The sequence below is a fragment of the Pygoscelis adeliae genome, unplaced genomic scaffold, assembly GCF_000699105.1.
Source record: "Pygoscelis adeliae isolate BGI_AS28 unplaced genomic scaffold, ASM69910v1 Scaffold171, whole genome shotgun sequence".
NCBI lineage: Eukaryota > Metazoa > Chordata > Aves > Sphenisciformes > Spheniscidae > Pygoscelis > Pygoscelis adeliae.
Window position 1 is genome coordinate 8,176,112 of NW_008824186.1, and position 17,470 is coordinate 8,193,581.

At 40.4% G+C, this 17,470-nt stretch overlaps 1 protein-coding gene across 1 annotated transcript in view; it reads left to right on the top strand.

The window, feature by feature from the left end:
- ANO1 (anoctamin 1, calcium activated chloride channel) overlaps positions 1–6,744 on the top strand; it is an 83,627-nt gene extending 76,883 nt beyond the window's left edge. Inside the window, 3 exon segments of the mRNA XM_009334538.1 lie at positions 1,268–1,452; positions 3,280–3,385; positions 4,796–6,744. Of these exon segments, the coding sequence (XP_009332813.1) occupies positions 1,268–1,452; positions 3,280–3,385; positions 4,796–5,056 (552 nt within the window). The 3' untranslated portion in view covers positions 5,057–6,744.
- The last annotated feature ends 10,726 nt before the right edge of the window (positions 6,745–17,470 follow it).

The following is a 17,470-nucleotide window of genomic DNA, read 5'->3' on the forward strand; positions in this document are numbered from 1 at the left end:
CCTCGAACTGCATTGCTCTCACTCAGCTAGCTCTGAAAAGCCATGGAAATATTTTTGTTTACTTCAACAGTGAACATCCCAGCCCTTAGAAAATTTTAGCACGCCTTAATATATTCATTTATGTACTGCTCTAATATTCTACATGAATAGACATCCACAACGATCATCCTCACTGCACCCCACCTGGGGAAAGAGGAAACAAAAAGCCAAATGATGAGCTGAAAACATGTTTGCAACGCAGCAAAACAGGGGCCATGTAGGGCTTACGGCCAGGCGTCCCTGGGCCCTCTCGGGTCTTTCGCCATTATCCAGACTGGAAATCCCTTCGTTTTGCCCACAGGTGTCTGTTGTGCTATGCCCAAACCGGTCTTTTGGTTATTTGGTACGCTGCTTTAATTTGTCTTTACCATTTCTCCTCTTTTCCTCTGGAAATAATTTCTCTATTTTTTTCTTTTTTCTTCCGTGTAGTCTCTCTTCGTCATTATCAGTGTTATTTTTTCCCTCTTTGATCTATGTACTACCCCTCTTTATCATAAAATAACTAAAACATTTTGCACTGTGTTTGTTCCACATGTACATGAGATTTATGCCAGTGAGAATATTTCACAATAATGATAAATGAGAAAGGCTGAAGTCATGAAGAGCTCGGCCGAATTGGCTGTCTTGCATTTTCTGTATGACGTTTTTAGAAAACCTTTTAAAATAACCAAACAAAACGCAATTTTTGTGATCGTAAAAATAAACCTGGGCTCACTCAGTCTGCTCATCCTTTTATTTTGATGGAGTTAAAAACCACATGCAATTAATGGCCTTTTGCAGTGCAATGAGAATTGAAAGAGTCAATTCACTGTCAGTTGTTTGCAGAACAGAAAAGAACTTGGAAATCCATCAGTTGGACCTTATACAATGCATGAGGGACAAGCTGTGACTGGGGGACGGGAAACAGCGCCGTGTTTTGCTTTCCTCTGGTGCTGGGGGGTACGGCCGCTTCATCCTCTGGGGAGGTCAAGTTGTTATCCACATAGAAATCTCAGTCGGCGTGGAACTACTCCATCTAATATTCTGCAACTCGGGAGAGTAAGCAGTAAATACGACCTTGTTGCAGCAGTGAATACTCCGTTTTTCGGGCCCCGTGGGCTGCAGTCTCCCCCCTTGTTTTCCGAAGCAGCCCCTGAGTTGCGCGAGTTTTGGGCGAGACATACTCGAGTATATTATTAACTTAACCACTGCCTGAATATTGCCCTCACTCTTTGCTCTTATGGCTTAGGCATTTGTGATCTCATTCACATCCGACTTCATTCCACGCCTCGTGTACCTGTATATGTACAGTGAGAATGGCACCATGCATGGCTTCGTGAACCATACACTATCCTCTTTTAATGTCAGCGATTTTCAAGCAGGAACAGCTCCAAACGACCCCATGGATCTTGGCTACGAGGTTCAGATATGCAGGTACTCTCTTGAACGATAACTAATTTTAAGTATTTTCACAGCTGACTAAGAATGGGACAAATTTTTACATTCCTGGGGCAGGTCCCTTGTCTGTTCAGTACCTTTTTAGCACCTTGGTAGCCTTTTGTATCGGATGGATCCGTTGCCTTGAACGTCTTGGCTTATTAAGCATCCACAAAACCTGAATATGAAGTACTGCTTATTTTGGGAAATAGAGATTAGCGTTGTTAAATTCGGTGTTTGTCCGTGCAAAGATTTTTATTATTATGCATTCCCTTTTTCAGGAGAGGAGATAAATAATGATAAACAGCACAGTGATGCTTTAAGGGGACAAAATGATGTTACTCTGATGTCATATTGTTGTATCACATGCTATTGATGTAATGACCGTGACTTCACAGCACAGCTCTCTTTTTTTGGCCAGTTTCTATAGCAATTCCTGATGAGAGTAATAGCACCCTTATCTGCACTGGAACTTAAGACCTACTTAAAGTGTCATCATACAGGAAATCTGCAACAATTTCTACGTATTCTTTTCATTTTTAAAGGAAAATTATTGTTGCATATTTCAGCTTATGAAGCAATCTAGGCCAGTGCTGAAATGCATGCTTTGCCTAGGCTTCCTTAGATACGCATCATCTTCAAAACGAATGTTTTAACGCTTAGAACTGGGGACAAAAGCCAAATATCACAGTGAAAGCACTTAGACCAGCAAAACTGAACGGGGGACAGTGGGGGGAAGAGGAGGAAGAGGAGAACAAGGAGGAAAGAGACATTCCAGGGGAGAAAAAAAAGATGACTTTGGTATACGTATACTAAAAAATTGCACAAACCGACCAGGAAAAAAACCCACCTTTATAATCGTCTTATTTTTTAATTTGTATTCTTTATAAATTTGAATAGTACAAGTTAATCTGCTGAAATGACTGCTAAACAGAAAAATCACTCTGAGATGAAAGAGAAAACCGACCAAAACTGCATATGTATTAGCTTTGCTTGCTTTTACTTTCTCCTGGTTTCCTTCTGGTGATCCTTGGGCACAGGATAAATGAAGTTGGCAAGCATGTTTTTCGCACAGAACTTACAGAACGGAAATGTTAAGTGTCATGGTCCAATATAAAAATGCCACGTTTATTTGCTTTCGAGTCACAGCCTCTGTCTTCTTCCCATCCCATCCCATAATTTCTTCCGTATTCCGGGGATTTTTAAATCATTTGAAAATATGGAACCCTAATTCTTTCAAAATATTGACAGGATGCTGTGGTTTTAAATTTAATGTATTTTTCTCGGTCCCATTTCTAACAAGTTCTTGTTGATCAGCTCATAGATTTTTTTTTTTTTTTTTTGGTAAGCCATAGCTAAGGCAAAATTCTCATCTTCCCTCTACACGGCAAAATTTAGCTGCGTCCTTTTGCTAATCATGAACAAGGAGAACACCACGTAGCATAACACACTCTATGGATCCAAGATCAGTATTTTTGTCAGTAAAATTAGTCTGAAAAATATATGGTGGGGGTTTTTTTTACCAATTTTAAAAGAAAATAAATTATCCGAGCTGTGTAGTTTACTCCATCTTTATGCAGAATTGGTGTTATTTGTACTAACTGGAGGGTGTTAAGATTGAAGACCTTTAATTTTGAGCAAAACTTGAAGGCTGTGGGAGGCTTTCAGCTGTGTCTTGTTTCTGAGAGGTTAATACAGCGTCATGCTGTAATGGTGAACTTGCTTTTAGACGGTTCAATTCACTGTTCAACTGTTGGGTATTAATACCTCATGGTGCTAAAATTTCTGAATGACGTCACTGATTTACTGAGTTTTGTTTTGCAGATACAAAGATTATCGAGAACCCCCCTGGTCCGAAAACAAGTATGACATTTCAAAGGATTTCTGGGCTGTCCTAGCAGCAAGATTAGCATTTGTGATAGTTTTCCAGGTAGGTTATACTGCAGGCACTTTTTATATAAGAAAGAAAAAGAGTTCCCGTATTTCTTTAGCTACATAAGGCAAGCCACCTTTGGAAATAAGTTATTAGGCCAAAGAAGATACCTTCTTTCTCAGCTGTTTCATGGAAAAGCAAAGAAATTTGCCCATCCTCATTCACCCTCTTCCTCCCGCCCACCCAGGCCCAGGTATATCCCCAGTGGAAAAATTCATCCCCAGGGATTCCCTGAACTGGTTTTAATGACCTTAGCGAGCAGCAAAGCACAAGGCTGATACTAATTAGGTCCCACCAATTTCTCCAGTAGGACATCAACAAATTCACTGAAGTGGCATAAATTTCATCCAAACTCATTTCTAGACCTAGCCAAGAAATGAAATTTCCAGAATTTCCCAGTTAATCTCCCATCTGAACAAGAAGGCAAAAGCTTGTAATTTTTCACTGAATGACATTATTCAATCACAACAGTGATGCTGGTTATTGTGTCACGAGTGGTTTAAGTCTGCCTTATCTAAACAACTTGTTTCAAAACTTACTCCCTTTTTTTTGGACAAAATCTGTATCTTTTTGTGAAAGACCTCCCTTTCCTTGAATCAAGGTTTTTAAATCAGAAACATTTCATTGGAATGTATTTTACCAACTTTCATCATTTTACCTCTTGCTATTTGCTTCTGCCTTTCTGATGTAAAACTCGTAAGCCATTTATCAATGACGGTATTTCCTTTGGATTTAGAATCATAGAATCATAGAGTCATTAAGGTTGGAAGAGACCTCAAAGATCATCGAGTCCAACCGTCGACCCAACACCCCCATGCCCACTAAACCATGTCCCTAAGCACCTCATCTACCCGTCTTTTAAATACTTCCAGGGATGGTGACTCAACCCCTTCCCTGGGCAGCCTGTTCCAATGTTTAACCACTCTTTCAGGAAAGAAATTTTTCCTCACATCCAATCTAAACCTCCCCTGGCGCAACTTGAGGCCGTTTCCTCTCGTCCTTTCGCCAGTTACTTGGGAGAAGAGACCAACACCCACCTCGCTACAGCCTCCTTTCAGGTAGTTGTAGAGAGCGATGAGGTCTCCCCTCAGCCTCCTTTTCTCCAGGCTAAACAACCCCAGCTCCCTCAGCCGCTCCTCATAAGACTAATAAGATTTCTAAGTGGCTGTGACGGTATTTGTACATAAATCATAGAGATCTGTGCCTGCCATTTTTCTCTACTTCCAGCGTGAACAAGAAGTTGAGGTAAGTTTGGCTCAGTATCGGACTTGCGACTTGCAGTTGAGCCCAACTCAAATATTGTCCTTTCTTCATTCTTCCTTCCTAAGAACACCAAAAATGGCCCCCTCCCCTGCAGTCATCCTTTCATTTGACCTTGCTGACATTTTCTCACAATTTCATTTTCAGAACTTGGTCATGTTTATGAGTGACTTTGTTGACTGGATTATCCCAGACATTCCCAAGGACATTAGTCAGCAGATTCATAAAGAGAAAGTTCTCATGGTGGAGGTCTTCATGAGAGAAGAGCAAGGGAAGCTGCAAATGCTGGAAACCTGGAAAGACAAGGACAAGAAAAAAGGTGAAAACTGTAACAATCACAGCCCCAGACTCTCCAGGAGCCACAGTGGGAGCTTGTCCTCCTGCCATTCGTACCCTCTTGATGTATAGAAGAGGAGGGAGTTGGGTATGTCGGGGCATTCCACTGATACGCAAGCCATCGCGTAAAGGGCAGGACTCGATTAATGGACAACCTGGTGCGTGTTGAAGGATGTGCTGCCATTTTGCTCCCATCTTTGTGAGAAACGCCCTTCTTACAAATATGGAGGACCACGTTCTATTTCTGATAATGTGTTTTTTTTTCTTTTGCACAAGCAGTAATGCAGGGAATTTTTATATTTCATCGATAGATAACACTATTGACGGTGTGCATTAATAAATGCAGGTACTTAGTACGTCTTGGTAGAGATATTCTCTGAGAATTTGACCTTAGCCTATTAATGAACTAACTAACTAAAGGTAAATTTTAAGTAATAATAATACTACTAATTTAAAATATTTTTGGAACCCCAGGCTTGAAGGTCCGTGGGGTAACTAGATAACGTATATGCAAAATCAGCTGTAGAGTGTGCCCTGGTATTCCTTTCGGCAGGAGAGAAACCACGTGAAGCCTGCCAGACTGACCTGCTTTCCAAGATAGGGTTTAGCTCTGCTGGCAGACATCTGTGTTTGAACCTGCAGGTCTGAAACAAGCAGAGCTCCCGCTGAGCTTTGGAGTCAGACAGGTGCGTGGGGCACTTGCGGCAATCTGCTGTGTACCCGAGACCTTCACCGGGGCACTGCTCTCTTCAGAAACATCAGAAAAGTGAATCTGGAAAAGTTCTTTTTTACCAACGAACGACTGATGTGGATGAAGCTACCTCAGTGCCCCAGGCTGCTTCAGCTGTGTTTGCGCAGTCCCCCAGCGGCTCCTTGCTCATGGCCAGGCAGCAGCAGCACAATTTCGGAGATCCTCCCAGCAGGTAGATGATCACAGAGCATTTTGTTAAATGCCCTGAATTAACGAGCACACGTAGAGCTCCAGTGACTCACACTGCCCTGCCTAGTACTCGGACACTGTTGTTGCTGAGGAAATTCCCTTTTTCCCGTTGTTTTAGCACATCCCTTTCTTAGCCAGGTTTTTCTCTGTAGCCCTCTATCCTCTGCAGGAGAAAGGAGTCCGCACCCGTTTTTCACAGCCAGTTGCTCCCGCAGACTTTCTGCTGTTGGATGGCAGTTCCCAGAGGCTGTGCCGGAGGAGTAAATCCAAAACATGTCCCGCTTACTGTCTTCAGTGGAAGTTTTGCCTGCACTGGGGCTACAGGACCAGACCTTCAGTTAGTTACAGGACTTCTCTTTTGTCTTAAAATACTCTATCTTTTATACAAGGAGCTTCCTTAAAATATAAGTCTAAAATCCTTACTTACGAAGCCTAGCTAAATCCCATCAGTACGACTCTTTTTAAGCGTAGTACATTTTAGTTTTGCTTTGTCAAACGATAAACTGCACTTCCAAATAATATTGGTGCAATTAACCTCATTTCTTTTATTGCTTTGTCTTGTCCATGGCACTTGCATTACAAATATAAAACTGAAAAATAAAATAAAAATGAAAGATTTCTTTAAAGTCTAACTACTGTATGGTTTGTTACAAAACCAAACATCAAAAGACTGTTTTCAAGAGAGGTTAGTTATTTCTTTTTTCCTTTTCTTTTTTCTTTGCCAAACTAATTTAAAGATTAATGCTAGAACTTAAAAAAAAATGCCATATTTAGCTTTTTATATATTTATTTGTTTTAAAGTATGTGGTAAACTTGATATTTTTCTGTAGTCTGTCCAAAGAAGGTACCAGAAAAGAAATTATGTGGAAGAAAAAAAAAAGATATTAACCATATTCTTGAAGCTTATTTAAAATATTGATCCAACCAAAGATTTTTATTAATAAAGGGCTTATATTTTGTTAACTCTTGTTTCTGTTGTATTTTGACTTGCAGGAATGTCACTATTTTTAAAATTTGTAACTTCTGATAGCTTACTACTGTAGGGCCAAATCCTGCCTGATTTATTCACACAATAAGCATTATGCCTGGTAGTTAAGTGTTTACCAGATCAGGCCCACTGACTGCAATAGGACTGTGAGTGGGAATCAATCAAGCAGAATTCTGCCCGTACATCTCGTTGAAAAAGTGTTCTTCCTCTCATTCCTTGGTAGCCCAAAAGATCCAGAAGAAAGCCAAACATGAACTACCTGTTCCGAAGAGAAATCTTAGGGGAACTTCCTCGAAGGGAATTTCATCTGTGAATACTTACCCGAAAGTATTCCCAACTTAATACTGACATTCCTGTAAATGGTAGAACTATATCCTGAACACATACTTAGCAGAATTTTTCATTATTTGCTCAAATCATGAAATAGTAACAGTTGCTTATACTTTCTTTTGTACAGTAAACTGTTTGAAATGGAATTTTGTATATAAAAACTGTATTACTACTTAGATAACTATAAAACTCTTTCATGGAATCATTTTTTAAGAAAAGCAAATATATACTAAATCTGTTTTAGTTCCTTTTTTTTTTTCTTTGAACACTTATTTGAAATAAACTTAAATATGCAAGAGTTTCTCCTGTGGGACAGGTTCTGTTCCCAATCCTCCTTGTGCTCCGAGTGTGCAACTATGAGTACTGTTAGATTTGAGAAACACAGTAATTCGTGTTACAGTTTGCCTAAAACGGGATCTGCGATGCCCTTTCCAGTGCTCCTTGTGTACTCAGACAGCAGAGGCCAGAACTGAGATTTGTCTGCAGGTATTGACCACTTCATTTATAGACATCTTCCTAACAACGTAGAAGGTAAATCTTGTATACTAGCTGCTTTAGATACCCACTTTGAGATTAAATGAATCCCACCTAAAACGCATCTGTTTCCGTGAGCAGAAAGGCAGGTTTGGCTTCCAGCACAGGTGTAGACGGCTGCACCAGAGACACTGAATATTAAGTGACAGATCTTATCCTGGGAGCTTTAATTTTCTTCTGACTTTAGTCTTAGGCATTTAGCAGAACGTAACGTGTAAGAGCTTTCACTAAGACATTTGAAATGGGCTCGTAATGAGGAAGAATGCTATTTGGTTTCTTCATTTAAAGTGAAAAATGTATTCATTATTAAGAAAAGAATGGAACGGTAAAACTAAAGGAATGAAACTCGGGGATTTCTTCGACTGTCTTGCGGAATTCAGCTCTGAAGGGAAGTAGCTGAGGAAGCAGAATGGCTACACTGTGTATGTCACATTTTTACTGCCTTGTGGGACCTGTACAAGCAAAGCTGGGCTCAGAACCTGACTTGCCATTTCCAATTTTTTCTCCTTCTCCCATTTAACTGTTCTGTGAGAAGGCAAAGCATGAGGCTTCGTACCAATTCTCCCTTTCTAGCCAGAAAACGTTAATGCTCGCTCTAATGAAATCTAGTTAGAAGGTAGGAATTCAGTTCTGAGATAATGGATATAAAAACCAGAAGCAGGTAAATCGCCGCCTAGTTGGTAACTGGTTTGGTTTTGTCAGTTCTTAAAGACAAAATAGTAGATACAAGCTCATTAGAGACAAGATAATGCCCTCCAGAAAGAGATGTGCACTGCGGTTGTGGTACTTTTCATGGAAGTGTTTTTTCATATTTGTCACGCAAGTAGAAACAAGTTTTGGTTTTGCCAATAGCAAATTTGAGGCGGGATTATGCTAATAAGGATTCACTAGAAGAGGGGGAAAAAAAAGAAATTTAATACAGAGAAGCAGGGATCTGGAAGTGACCAAGAAGTAACTGAACATACCTCGACGTGACTCACAGCTACCATACGGGCCAGGTTTGACGAAAGATAGCAATATTTCTATTCATTCAAATACAGCTGAATTCTGTATTGATTCGACAGTATCTCCACGATGTGCATTCAACCTGCTCTTGGCATGCTTCTGCCACAAAATTGTAAGTACAAAACCCCATTTCCCAGCCCTGCTTTGATCAAAGGAAAAAAAATAAAAAGCCAAAACCCAATGTATCAATGTATTAAACGGGAAAATCATTATACTGGTTTACTGGTCCAAGAGCAAATGCAGACAATAGTAGGAGAGATTACGGCTGGAAGTGGCTGTGTAGACCATTTTGAATCATTGCTAAAACACGCTGTTTGCTTTTTGCTCCCCAAAGTTTGTGGCGAAGACACAAGTTCAGTTGGTGCATCTGAGGAGGAAATCATACCCACCCTATTGTGTTGACAGTACGAGTCTGAATCTTCTGGATTTCCTTGTCATTGTGTTTCTAAGATACTGTCTTACAAATATTTTGCAGTCTTAAATAGCTTAAGGGTGAATAAGCCTGAAGTCAAGGCACAGACACATTTCTATTTTTAAACCCTTAGTGTTCTCTGGTCCTGAGCTGTTAATGATCTTTTTGGCTGTTGCAATTTCCAATAAGCAATAATAAAACAATTTACTTTTCATCTTGTTACCTCAGGAGTCTGAACTCTCCTGAAGCTTCATAGATCACTTGAGTCTATTTATATTTTCCTGTGAAGTTTTTGGAGTAAACAACTCTTTTTCCTTCTGCCCTGAAGAAACCGTGTCTTAAAATTTATATGGATTCCATTCAAACTCTGCTTCAATTCTTTTCACGTTTGAGTACTATTTATTCCGTGACCAAACACAATATGCCATTTTTAGTACAGCAGAGAAAAACCAAGGTTCTTTTTTTAACCTCCTCCTTTTTTTAGCCCAACAGGCCTTTCTGAAGAAGAAACTAACTATTAATGTGGCTTCTTTTTAATTTTAAGCTCTTTCCTTAATTTTTAATACCATGCATGCCGCCTGATTTGAGGCCATCTGAAGCCAAAGAAAATATTTCCTTTCAGTCCCTTTGACAGCAGCGCACTTTGCATGAGATTAAGCATTGCTTATTGAATGATTGGTTCCACTTACAATAAAAATTCATGACACTTACTCTATGGTACTTTCAGAACCCAGAATGTCAGCTAGAGCCAAAATATATTGATGCAGATGAGTTGTGCAAGCAGTAGAGTTCTGCACACTGTTGAGTTAGTTTCCACGAGGTAAAGGTCTCAGAAAATCAAAGGCATGACAGAGTCACGTGAACTTAGTTACACAAGTTTGAAGGTTTTGAGGTCATAGCTTTCATCCTGCTTAGTACCACCTGTGTGAGAAAATTCATGCCAAAATGGGAAATGCATCCATCACAATGCTCATGAGAAAAAGAATCAAAACACAAAATATTTAGCAGGGTGCTTGTGCTGAACAAACTTAAAAGCATAACCAAGTCCGTTTTTCAGAGCAAGAGTCAAATGCGGGTAGTTAATCAATCTTTCTTAGAGCAGAAGAAAAGGTTATTCCCTATTTTTATTTCTAAATTAAAAAAGAGTGGCCATCTTCTCCAGTTCAAATATATGAGATGGAGTATAGGGAAAAGGTGCAAATAGGGAAGGGAGGAAGAGAAGGCTTTTGATTGATGTTCTCGGATCCAAGTTAGCTGGCAGATTGGCCACAGAAGTTGTTTTTCTGGAAAGAGAATCACATCCTAAGGCAAGACCATCTTGTAGGTAGGTTATCAGGTAGCTTTGCCAATGTTTTTGTAGTGAGGTGCAATCTCATCCTGCCAAGCGGTACAATACTGTTGATCTCGTGTTCAGATGAAAGCTGGAAGGCTTTAGTCCTTTGGAAGGAAATGGATGAAAACAGAGTAAGTAAAGGGAAGACCTCTCCAGCATCAGTGAGGCCTTGGTGACTATGCGTTCTCCACTGATGTACTGAATTGCAAATAATACCATGATCCTCGGCAACTGAAAATAAACAGTTCCTCTAGGAACACACTTATTTTTAACGTTCATCAGAACGATTTATAAACTCTCACACAGCTTCCAACGTTGAAGTCAGGTCCCAGTTGGTACAAGCCCTTTGGTTCTGTAGCAGGTAAGTGTCTCAAGCCCCAAAGATGATGTGCAGTGGCTGATCTGATTGTGCTGCCTGCTTTGAACCGAGACGGCAGCGTTGCGTCATTGCGGCACGGTGCTCACAAGGATGGAATTCCCATCTGCCTTGGTAGGAGCACGTAATTAGATGAGCAGCTCACATTTCTTAATGCATTAATCTTCAAAATACATCTGTAGGTAAAGAAGGTAGGTAATTACAAGTAATTAGCCATCAAGTGGGAAAGTAATAAATCTTAGCAGGCTAGACTACTCCAGGTTTACTGCACGACCTCTCAGGTCAGCAAGAGAGGGTGTGCATAATGAAACGGCTCTGCAATCTGGTAGATTCTGGGCCACACTCCTAGAGTTATTTAGGTATTTTACTCTACTCAGGCACTGGTGGGAGCGGGAGGGAGTTGGGAGCAGGGAAGGAACAGTGAAAGTCCTGAGAGTAAATTAACGTGAATTTCAGCTACATCTTCCTCCTGGCTGCAAAGAGTGAAAGAAGTAAAACCGAGAGTCAGTTCTGAAATTCTACTGAACCTCTTCACTTTTGTCTTTTTGAATTTTACTTCTGAAACCAAATTTCTCTGCATCTTTATGATGCTTGTCTTTTAGCTGTGACCAAAGAGAACTGTAGAGCTAAGCTGGTAATCATCTCTGGGTCTTCTTGTGGATAAGAAATGACAGTTAATCACTTCCAGGTTCAGGTACTCGGCAAAGATGTAATGCAGGCTACTTCTGCTTTAAAAAGCCTCACTTCCTAATTGCTGAATAACAGCAAAGCCGTATGTTTATATGTATATTTGAGAGACAAGAGAGGGTGAGCTTGGGTCTGATCTTATGTTGCAAGTCGTTTAATTTCAGTCGTATCTCTGAACAAGAACTTCTCAACAAAAAAGAAAATGCAGTCCGTGAATTTTTTGAGGGTAGGCAGACAACGCTGTGGTGTGTGTAACTTCCTTACTTCTTCTGTAGTACACAGACTGTAAGGAAAATATATAAATGCTTCCAAGAATCAAGGGAGGGGATGACGAAACCAGATTTGCTTTCTTGTTTATTATATCTAAATCCCTATGAGTAACTAACCTAGTCATATCCTGTGTCACTTAACGGTTGCATAAAACTATTCACGTTTTAAAAGGAAATGAGCGCTCCAGATAATAACTGTATTATGTTCGAGCAGACAAGGCACTCCCTCTCTAATCAGATTTGAAAAAAACCTTACACCTTCCAACTTGACGGTGAGATAATGACTCAGACGGAAAATACTGTATGGGCACATTCTTGAAGGGAAGAACAAAAATCCACTGATCTTTCCTCTAACGGGTAATTCTATTGCCAGTCACAGGTATCTAAGGTAATACTCGTTTTTAGGAAATGTATCCCCCGCCTTGGTTTCTCATTATCTCCAGTCACTGTAGTGAGCTCACAACACCTGAGTATAACTCAGAAATCAAGCAAGTGTGGCCAGGCTCATTCATATATATTTATTAAAGCGAAATTTTAGTAACTCTGGGAGACATTTAGAGGCCAAGATATTTTCTGGTCTGTGACGAGGCCATTCTGCAGGCTGGATGCAAAGACATGGTTAGATTTTTCACACCGTTCTCATGACAATGACCAGGTCCAAAGCAGAGGCTGTTAATGCAGAAGAGATTAGAGCTGGAATATTCACAGACAAAAAAAAAATCCCTGCCGCTACTTTTTCACCTGCAGTGCTGTGTAGCAGGCAATTGAGTGCTGCTGTACTCAGTAAGGCAAGGGGAAGAAAACCCTTTTCCTTAGGTGGGAGGATGAAGTCCTGTGGTGTAGGACTATTTGCACGCTTGTAAGAAATACTTTGAAGTAGTGCAAACTAGTGCAAAATTGATCCATTTTCTGCAAAGTAATTAAGTTATCGTAACCTTTCTTATAGCTGCTCAGAATATTGTATTTTCCAATGCAAAGAAGGAGACCGAAGAAAAACACCTCCGTTTATTTTCTATCCAAGAAATTAAATCTTAATGTGTAAGTATTTACCTTTTCATGTTTTTATTGGGCTTGGGAACTAGCAATACAGCAGCTCAGGAAAACAAAGAACAAATTTATATACTCTTCAGAAATTAATTAGTATTAGCATTCAAGCCTGGCAATCAGAACCACTGGATTATTTCTCTGGATGAACAGCAACTTCCAGTTCACATCTTTAACTTCCTTTGCTTCGATCTCAACCAGTCACAGAGCCCACCACTGCGCAATGGGGCACGGTCCCCAGTAGGGCTTTGAGAGTCAACGGGTCGGAGCGAGTGTTGGACTCACAAATGACTTAAGTACAGTGGTTCTTCACCACCCTAAGGGAGATACTTTGCCTCCAGACCCACGCCAGTACCTCTGTGCGGCACTGCGGGCGACAGGCGTGTGGACATGCCTCGGCATAAGTTTGCACGAGATTTGGCATCTCTGTATCATATTCTGCCGTAGGTTTATCTTCAGGAGGCAATTGCTCAGAATAGCTGCCTCACATGGCGATTCTAAGGTAACCCTCAGAGAGCGGACACTTCCAGTGCTCTACAGGTCAGCTTAGTCTAGTTCCAGCAGGGACTGAATAGAACAGAAATAGAAAGGGCCCAAAAAGAGATCTAGTGATCGTTCACTACTATTTGGGGAGGTTTTTAATTTCCTCCCCGGCTTATTTCACAATGACATTCCTGTGCGGACAACCCTTGTTTCCTGTTTTTCCAAGTGCAAAATTGATGTTGCAGAGCTTAAGTAATAAATATGGTTCAGAGGAATGAAATGTGCTGGTCTAATATATACACATAGCTTTATTGACATGTGAAAGGGTTGTCTGAATGATTTCATACTTACATGGTATGATGAAAATTCACTACAAAAATAGGTAAAAAGTCAAATTGGAGGTTTTTAGCTGGAGAAAATAAACAAAAGTCTACAATTTACCCTTCCCCTAAAGTTAAACTAACTTCTTCTGCCAACAATAACACAACAGAACTATATCAACAGAATTATATCAACACTTCCCCTGTTTCAATATTAAGTTCAAGCATCTGTTAACAACTTATTGCTTGTTGTTGTTGTTACTTGGCCAGATCTTTTATCTGTATACAACCTATTCGTGCTGGAGTTCACTTTCTTTTCAATACTTATTTGCTTTTCCCACACTCTGCTTCTAATTTTCTCTCTTCCAACCCACAATAATTTAACCTTTCTTATAGGCCATTTTGTCACGGACAGTTTTCTTCTAGGATCCTAAGTCTCTTCACAAATAGTTTCTTTACTAGAGCACTTCTTTCTACGCTAGATGTTATAGCAACAGAGGTAATACCTGAAAAAAGAAACACAGACGGACCAATTCATTCACAAAAGAAAGTGCAGAAACTGTCTTTTCTTTGCTGAAAAACGCATTTTAGGATTTTGCAACCAATGGATGAGAGGCGTGGAGTAAGTATATTGAGAAATTTTATGGAAATCAGTTTATTCACCGTGACAGTAAAAGAGCAAGCAAGCAAACAAACAAAAAACCTGTTACTGCCCAATTCAACCAGTAGGGAGGGGGTTGCCTTTTTTTAATACCGCTCTTATCTTGAAGACAACAAAGAAAAACTGAGAAGCTCCTAATTCCCGTGAGAGAGAATGGCAGTTGTAATAAAAGAAGTGTACAATTGACTGAACCTCGAAAGAGAAACAATTTCTCAGCACTGAGACAGGATTAAATATATCTAGTCTATGACAAGAAGTTTGTCCAGCCTGTGTCTCAGAACTGTCAGGGATGAGAATTTTAAATTTGCCCTGGGTTATTTGTTAATGAATTGTCTGATAAGTTAGAAAAGTTATCAAAGCTGCTTCATTTAAAAACACTGTAGCGCTTAAATACTCCAGTTTCTATGGACTCAGGCAACTTGAAACTGCATCCCATCATGCTTCTCATTCCTCAGTCAAAAAGGCAAGAGTACTCCCCTCTCTAGCTGCGGGGCTTTTGAAAGCATCATGCAGTCCACCCGGAGGGTGTGCATCGGCATGTAGATTTCTCTTATCATGACAGAATGCTTTGAATTGTGACGCCACCTTCACTGTATGGATATTTGCCTTTTTGCTTCCACTTGCTAATAAAAGAAACAAATACCCCTTTGACAATTCTACCTCCCCCTTGACGATCAGCCCAGCCAGTCTAACAAGTACCATTAAGCAGCTTGCAAAGAAACAGCAGCAGACCAGCAAGCTCTCCTTGCCTTGAAGACACCTATTGACTACCTCTTCATCCTGCACATTATTTAAAGCAACTACACCATCAAGTCTGTCAAGATATAGTCCTGATCCATTGAGTCTTTCACCTCTCTCTGCTCTGTAAAACCAGACCGGAGTTCCTACAGAAGCACATCCTTTGCACCTTACAAGCCCGGGAGCAGAGCTTTACCCTCATACAACAGGACTGAACTAACAGCAGTGATTTAAGCTTTAAACATATCAAAGGTAAGCAAAGTACATACGAAGCAGCAGGTATGTATAGCTCAGAACAAAAGCAAAGAAGAAAAATACATGTATTAACACTGGAAACCCTACCGGTGTGTGCAGCCCTCGCTGTGGGCCTCAGAAAGGAGAGAGATTTCTTTGAATATCTGCATTACTGTCTCTGATTGGACTATGCCATGTACTGTGCTGAAGTAGCTGTGTTGCAACCAGCATCTGAAATAGCTAGATAAAACTAGTTCTGGTGTGTCAACAGCATGCTGCAAGCACATCCCTTGTTACAGGAGAGGGGCTGGCTGAAAAGAGAGGACAAGCTCTTAATATTTACAGAAAGCTTATTTGCCATATCAAGAGTAAGTTGCTTGACAGTAATAGAGAAAACAGTCATCAAAGGTGGACTCAGCAACTCGTATACTTGTTAATGAGCACTAATAGCAAATCAGATTACATCAGAGGGATTGCAGCACCTGCAGAAACTGCCAGACATTTCCACAGCCCCATACCAGATCAGAGTACGCTGCGAGAGCAAAGAGGAGGGATCAGCCAGAAATGTAGACTGCCTTGGCTAGAAAACACAAAGCATCTTCCAAAGTTTCCATGCAAACACATCTCAGACACCTGTGGTTCAGCACAGCTGCATACATTTTACCAAAACATTGACTGTTCAGGGCACGTGGATTAATGTACCGCTTTTTAAAGCAGCTGTTTAACACGCCATGAACCCTCCCAAGCAACCTTTCAGCCACCCCGCGTTTATTCACGCAACATGACGGTGCACAGACCCCGCGAAGGGCAGCCACGTGCTTCGTCGTTTCGTGTCCACAGTCTCTAAATGGGTGTTTGTTGCCTGAATGTCCTGGTGACTGATACCTCACTGAAGGCTCGGCAGAAATGAATCTTTCTTTGCTCTCTTTGCCCTGCTCCTCCAGCTAAGACCATGAAGTCAAGAGGCTCAGCCTGAAACACTCCCAGGCTTCGAGCTCCCTCTGCAGTATTTTGCAAGAAATCCTCTTGCCTCGAGAAACCTCTGAATTATTTGGTTAGGAACTGGATCATTCACAGCACTTAAATTTCTGGGAAACTTCCACTGAAATCTGAGCTGGCCTAATAAATCATTTCTATTAAGTTTTATTCTGATGTGGAGCGGTTATGATCTGTTGACCTTGGCAAATACTTTCTTTGCTAAAGCCCCGTGAACTGCTTTCAAAGGAAATAACTGGAGGAAAGCAAGTTGCTTGGGTATTTTCATCTGTGAATGTGTCAAAGTACAGTTAACGGGTCAGATTCAGACATAATAAAAGGGACTACTAAATCACTATGCCAGGCATTAGGAGTAAGTTTAAAAGCATTTAAGCGATGATTTATATCTTAATTAAATGATGATTTGTATCTTTTAGTTCCAGATTTAGACTCCCTTAGAATTACACTGATGTATGCAATCGCTTTCACGCCTCCTTGTACATTGGTGCTGAATCTGGCCGCTAAGTTCCTAAGAACCTATTAAAATCTCAGCTGATGTTGCTTTCAATTGCATGGCAAGGGATAGAGACTAAAGGTATAAATTATGCTGATTTAGACTTCCTTCACATAGACTTGCCTTTGAATTCAGCCAGCTGCCATCACCAGGCACAAACTATGCACCATGTGCTTTGGTTCCTCCTGTTCTGTAGAGTCATCTTCCCTGGCAAAATTAAAATGAGATTTTTATTTAACTGGATGTTATACTACTTATATTGTTACTAGGGCTTACATCTGCTTTCTAAATTAATCCACACGCTGCAAATATATTTCTCCTTGGCACTACACTACCCTTTTTATTAATCTTCTTTCTTTCAGTTTGAAGCACATTCAGGGCTGCAGAAAGAAAATGCATCTCTCAACTCAGGCGCATCTCATCCCAGCTCAAATTCTTAGTGTCAATTCCCCTCGCCACTTACTTTACCATGAAACCCTGCAACAGGTTAATTTCCTCCAATTTGCAGCATTTAGGGACTACACAAAAATCTCTTTTAAACAGGTTTAATATTTCATCTGAAAGACTGGGAGTAATATGTACGTTAGCTGCTTTATAAAGTTGGCATGATTAGATGACGTCATTTTTCCTGGATAAGGAATAT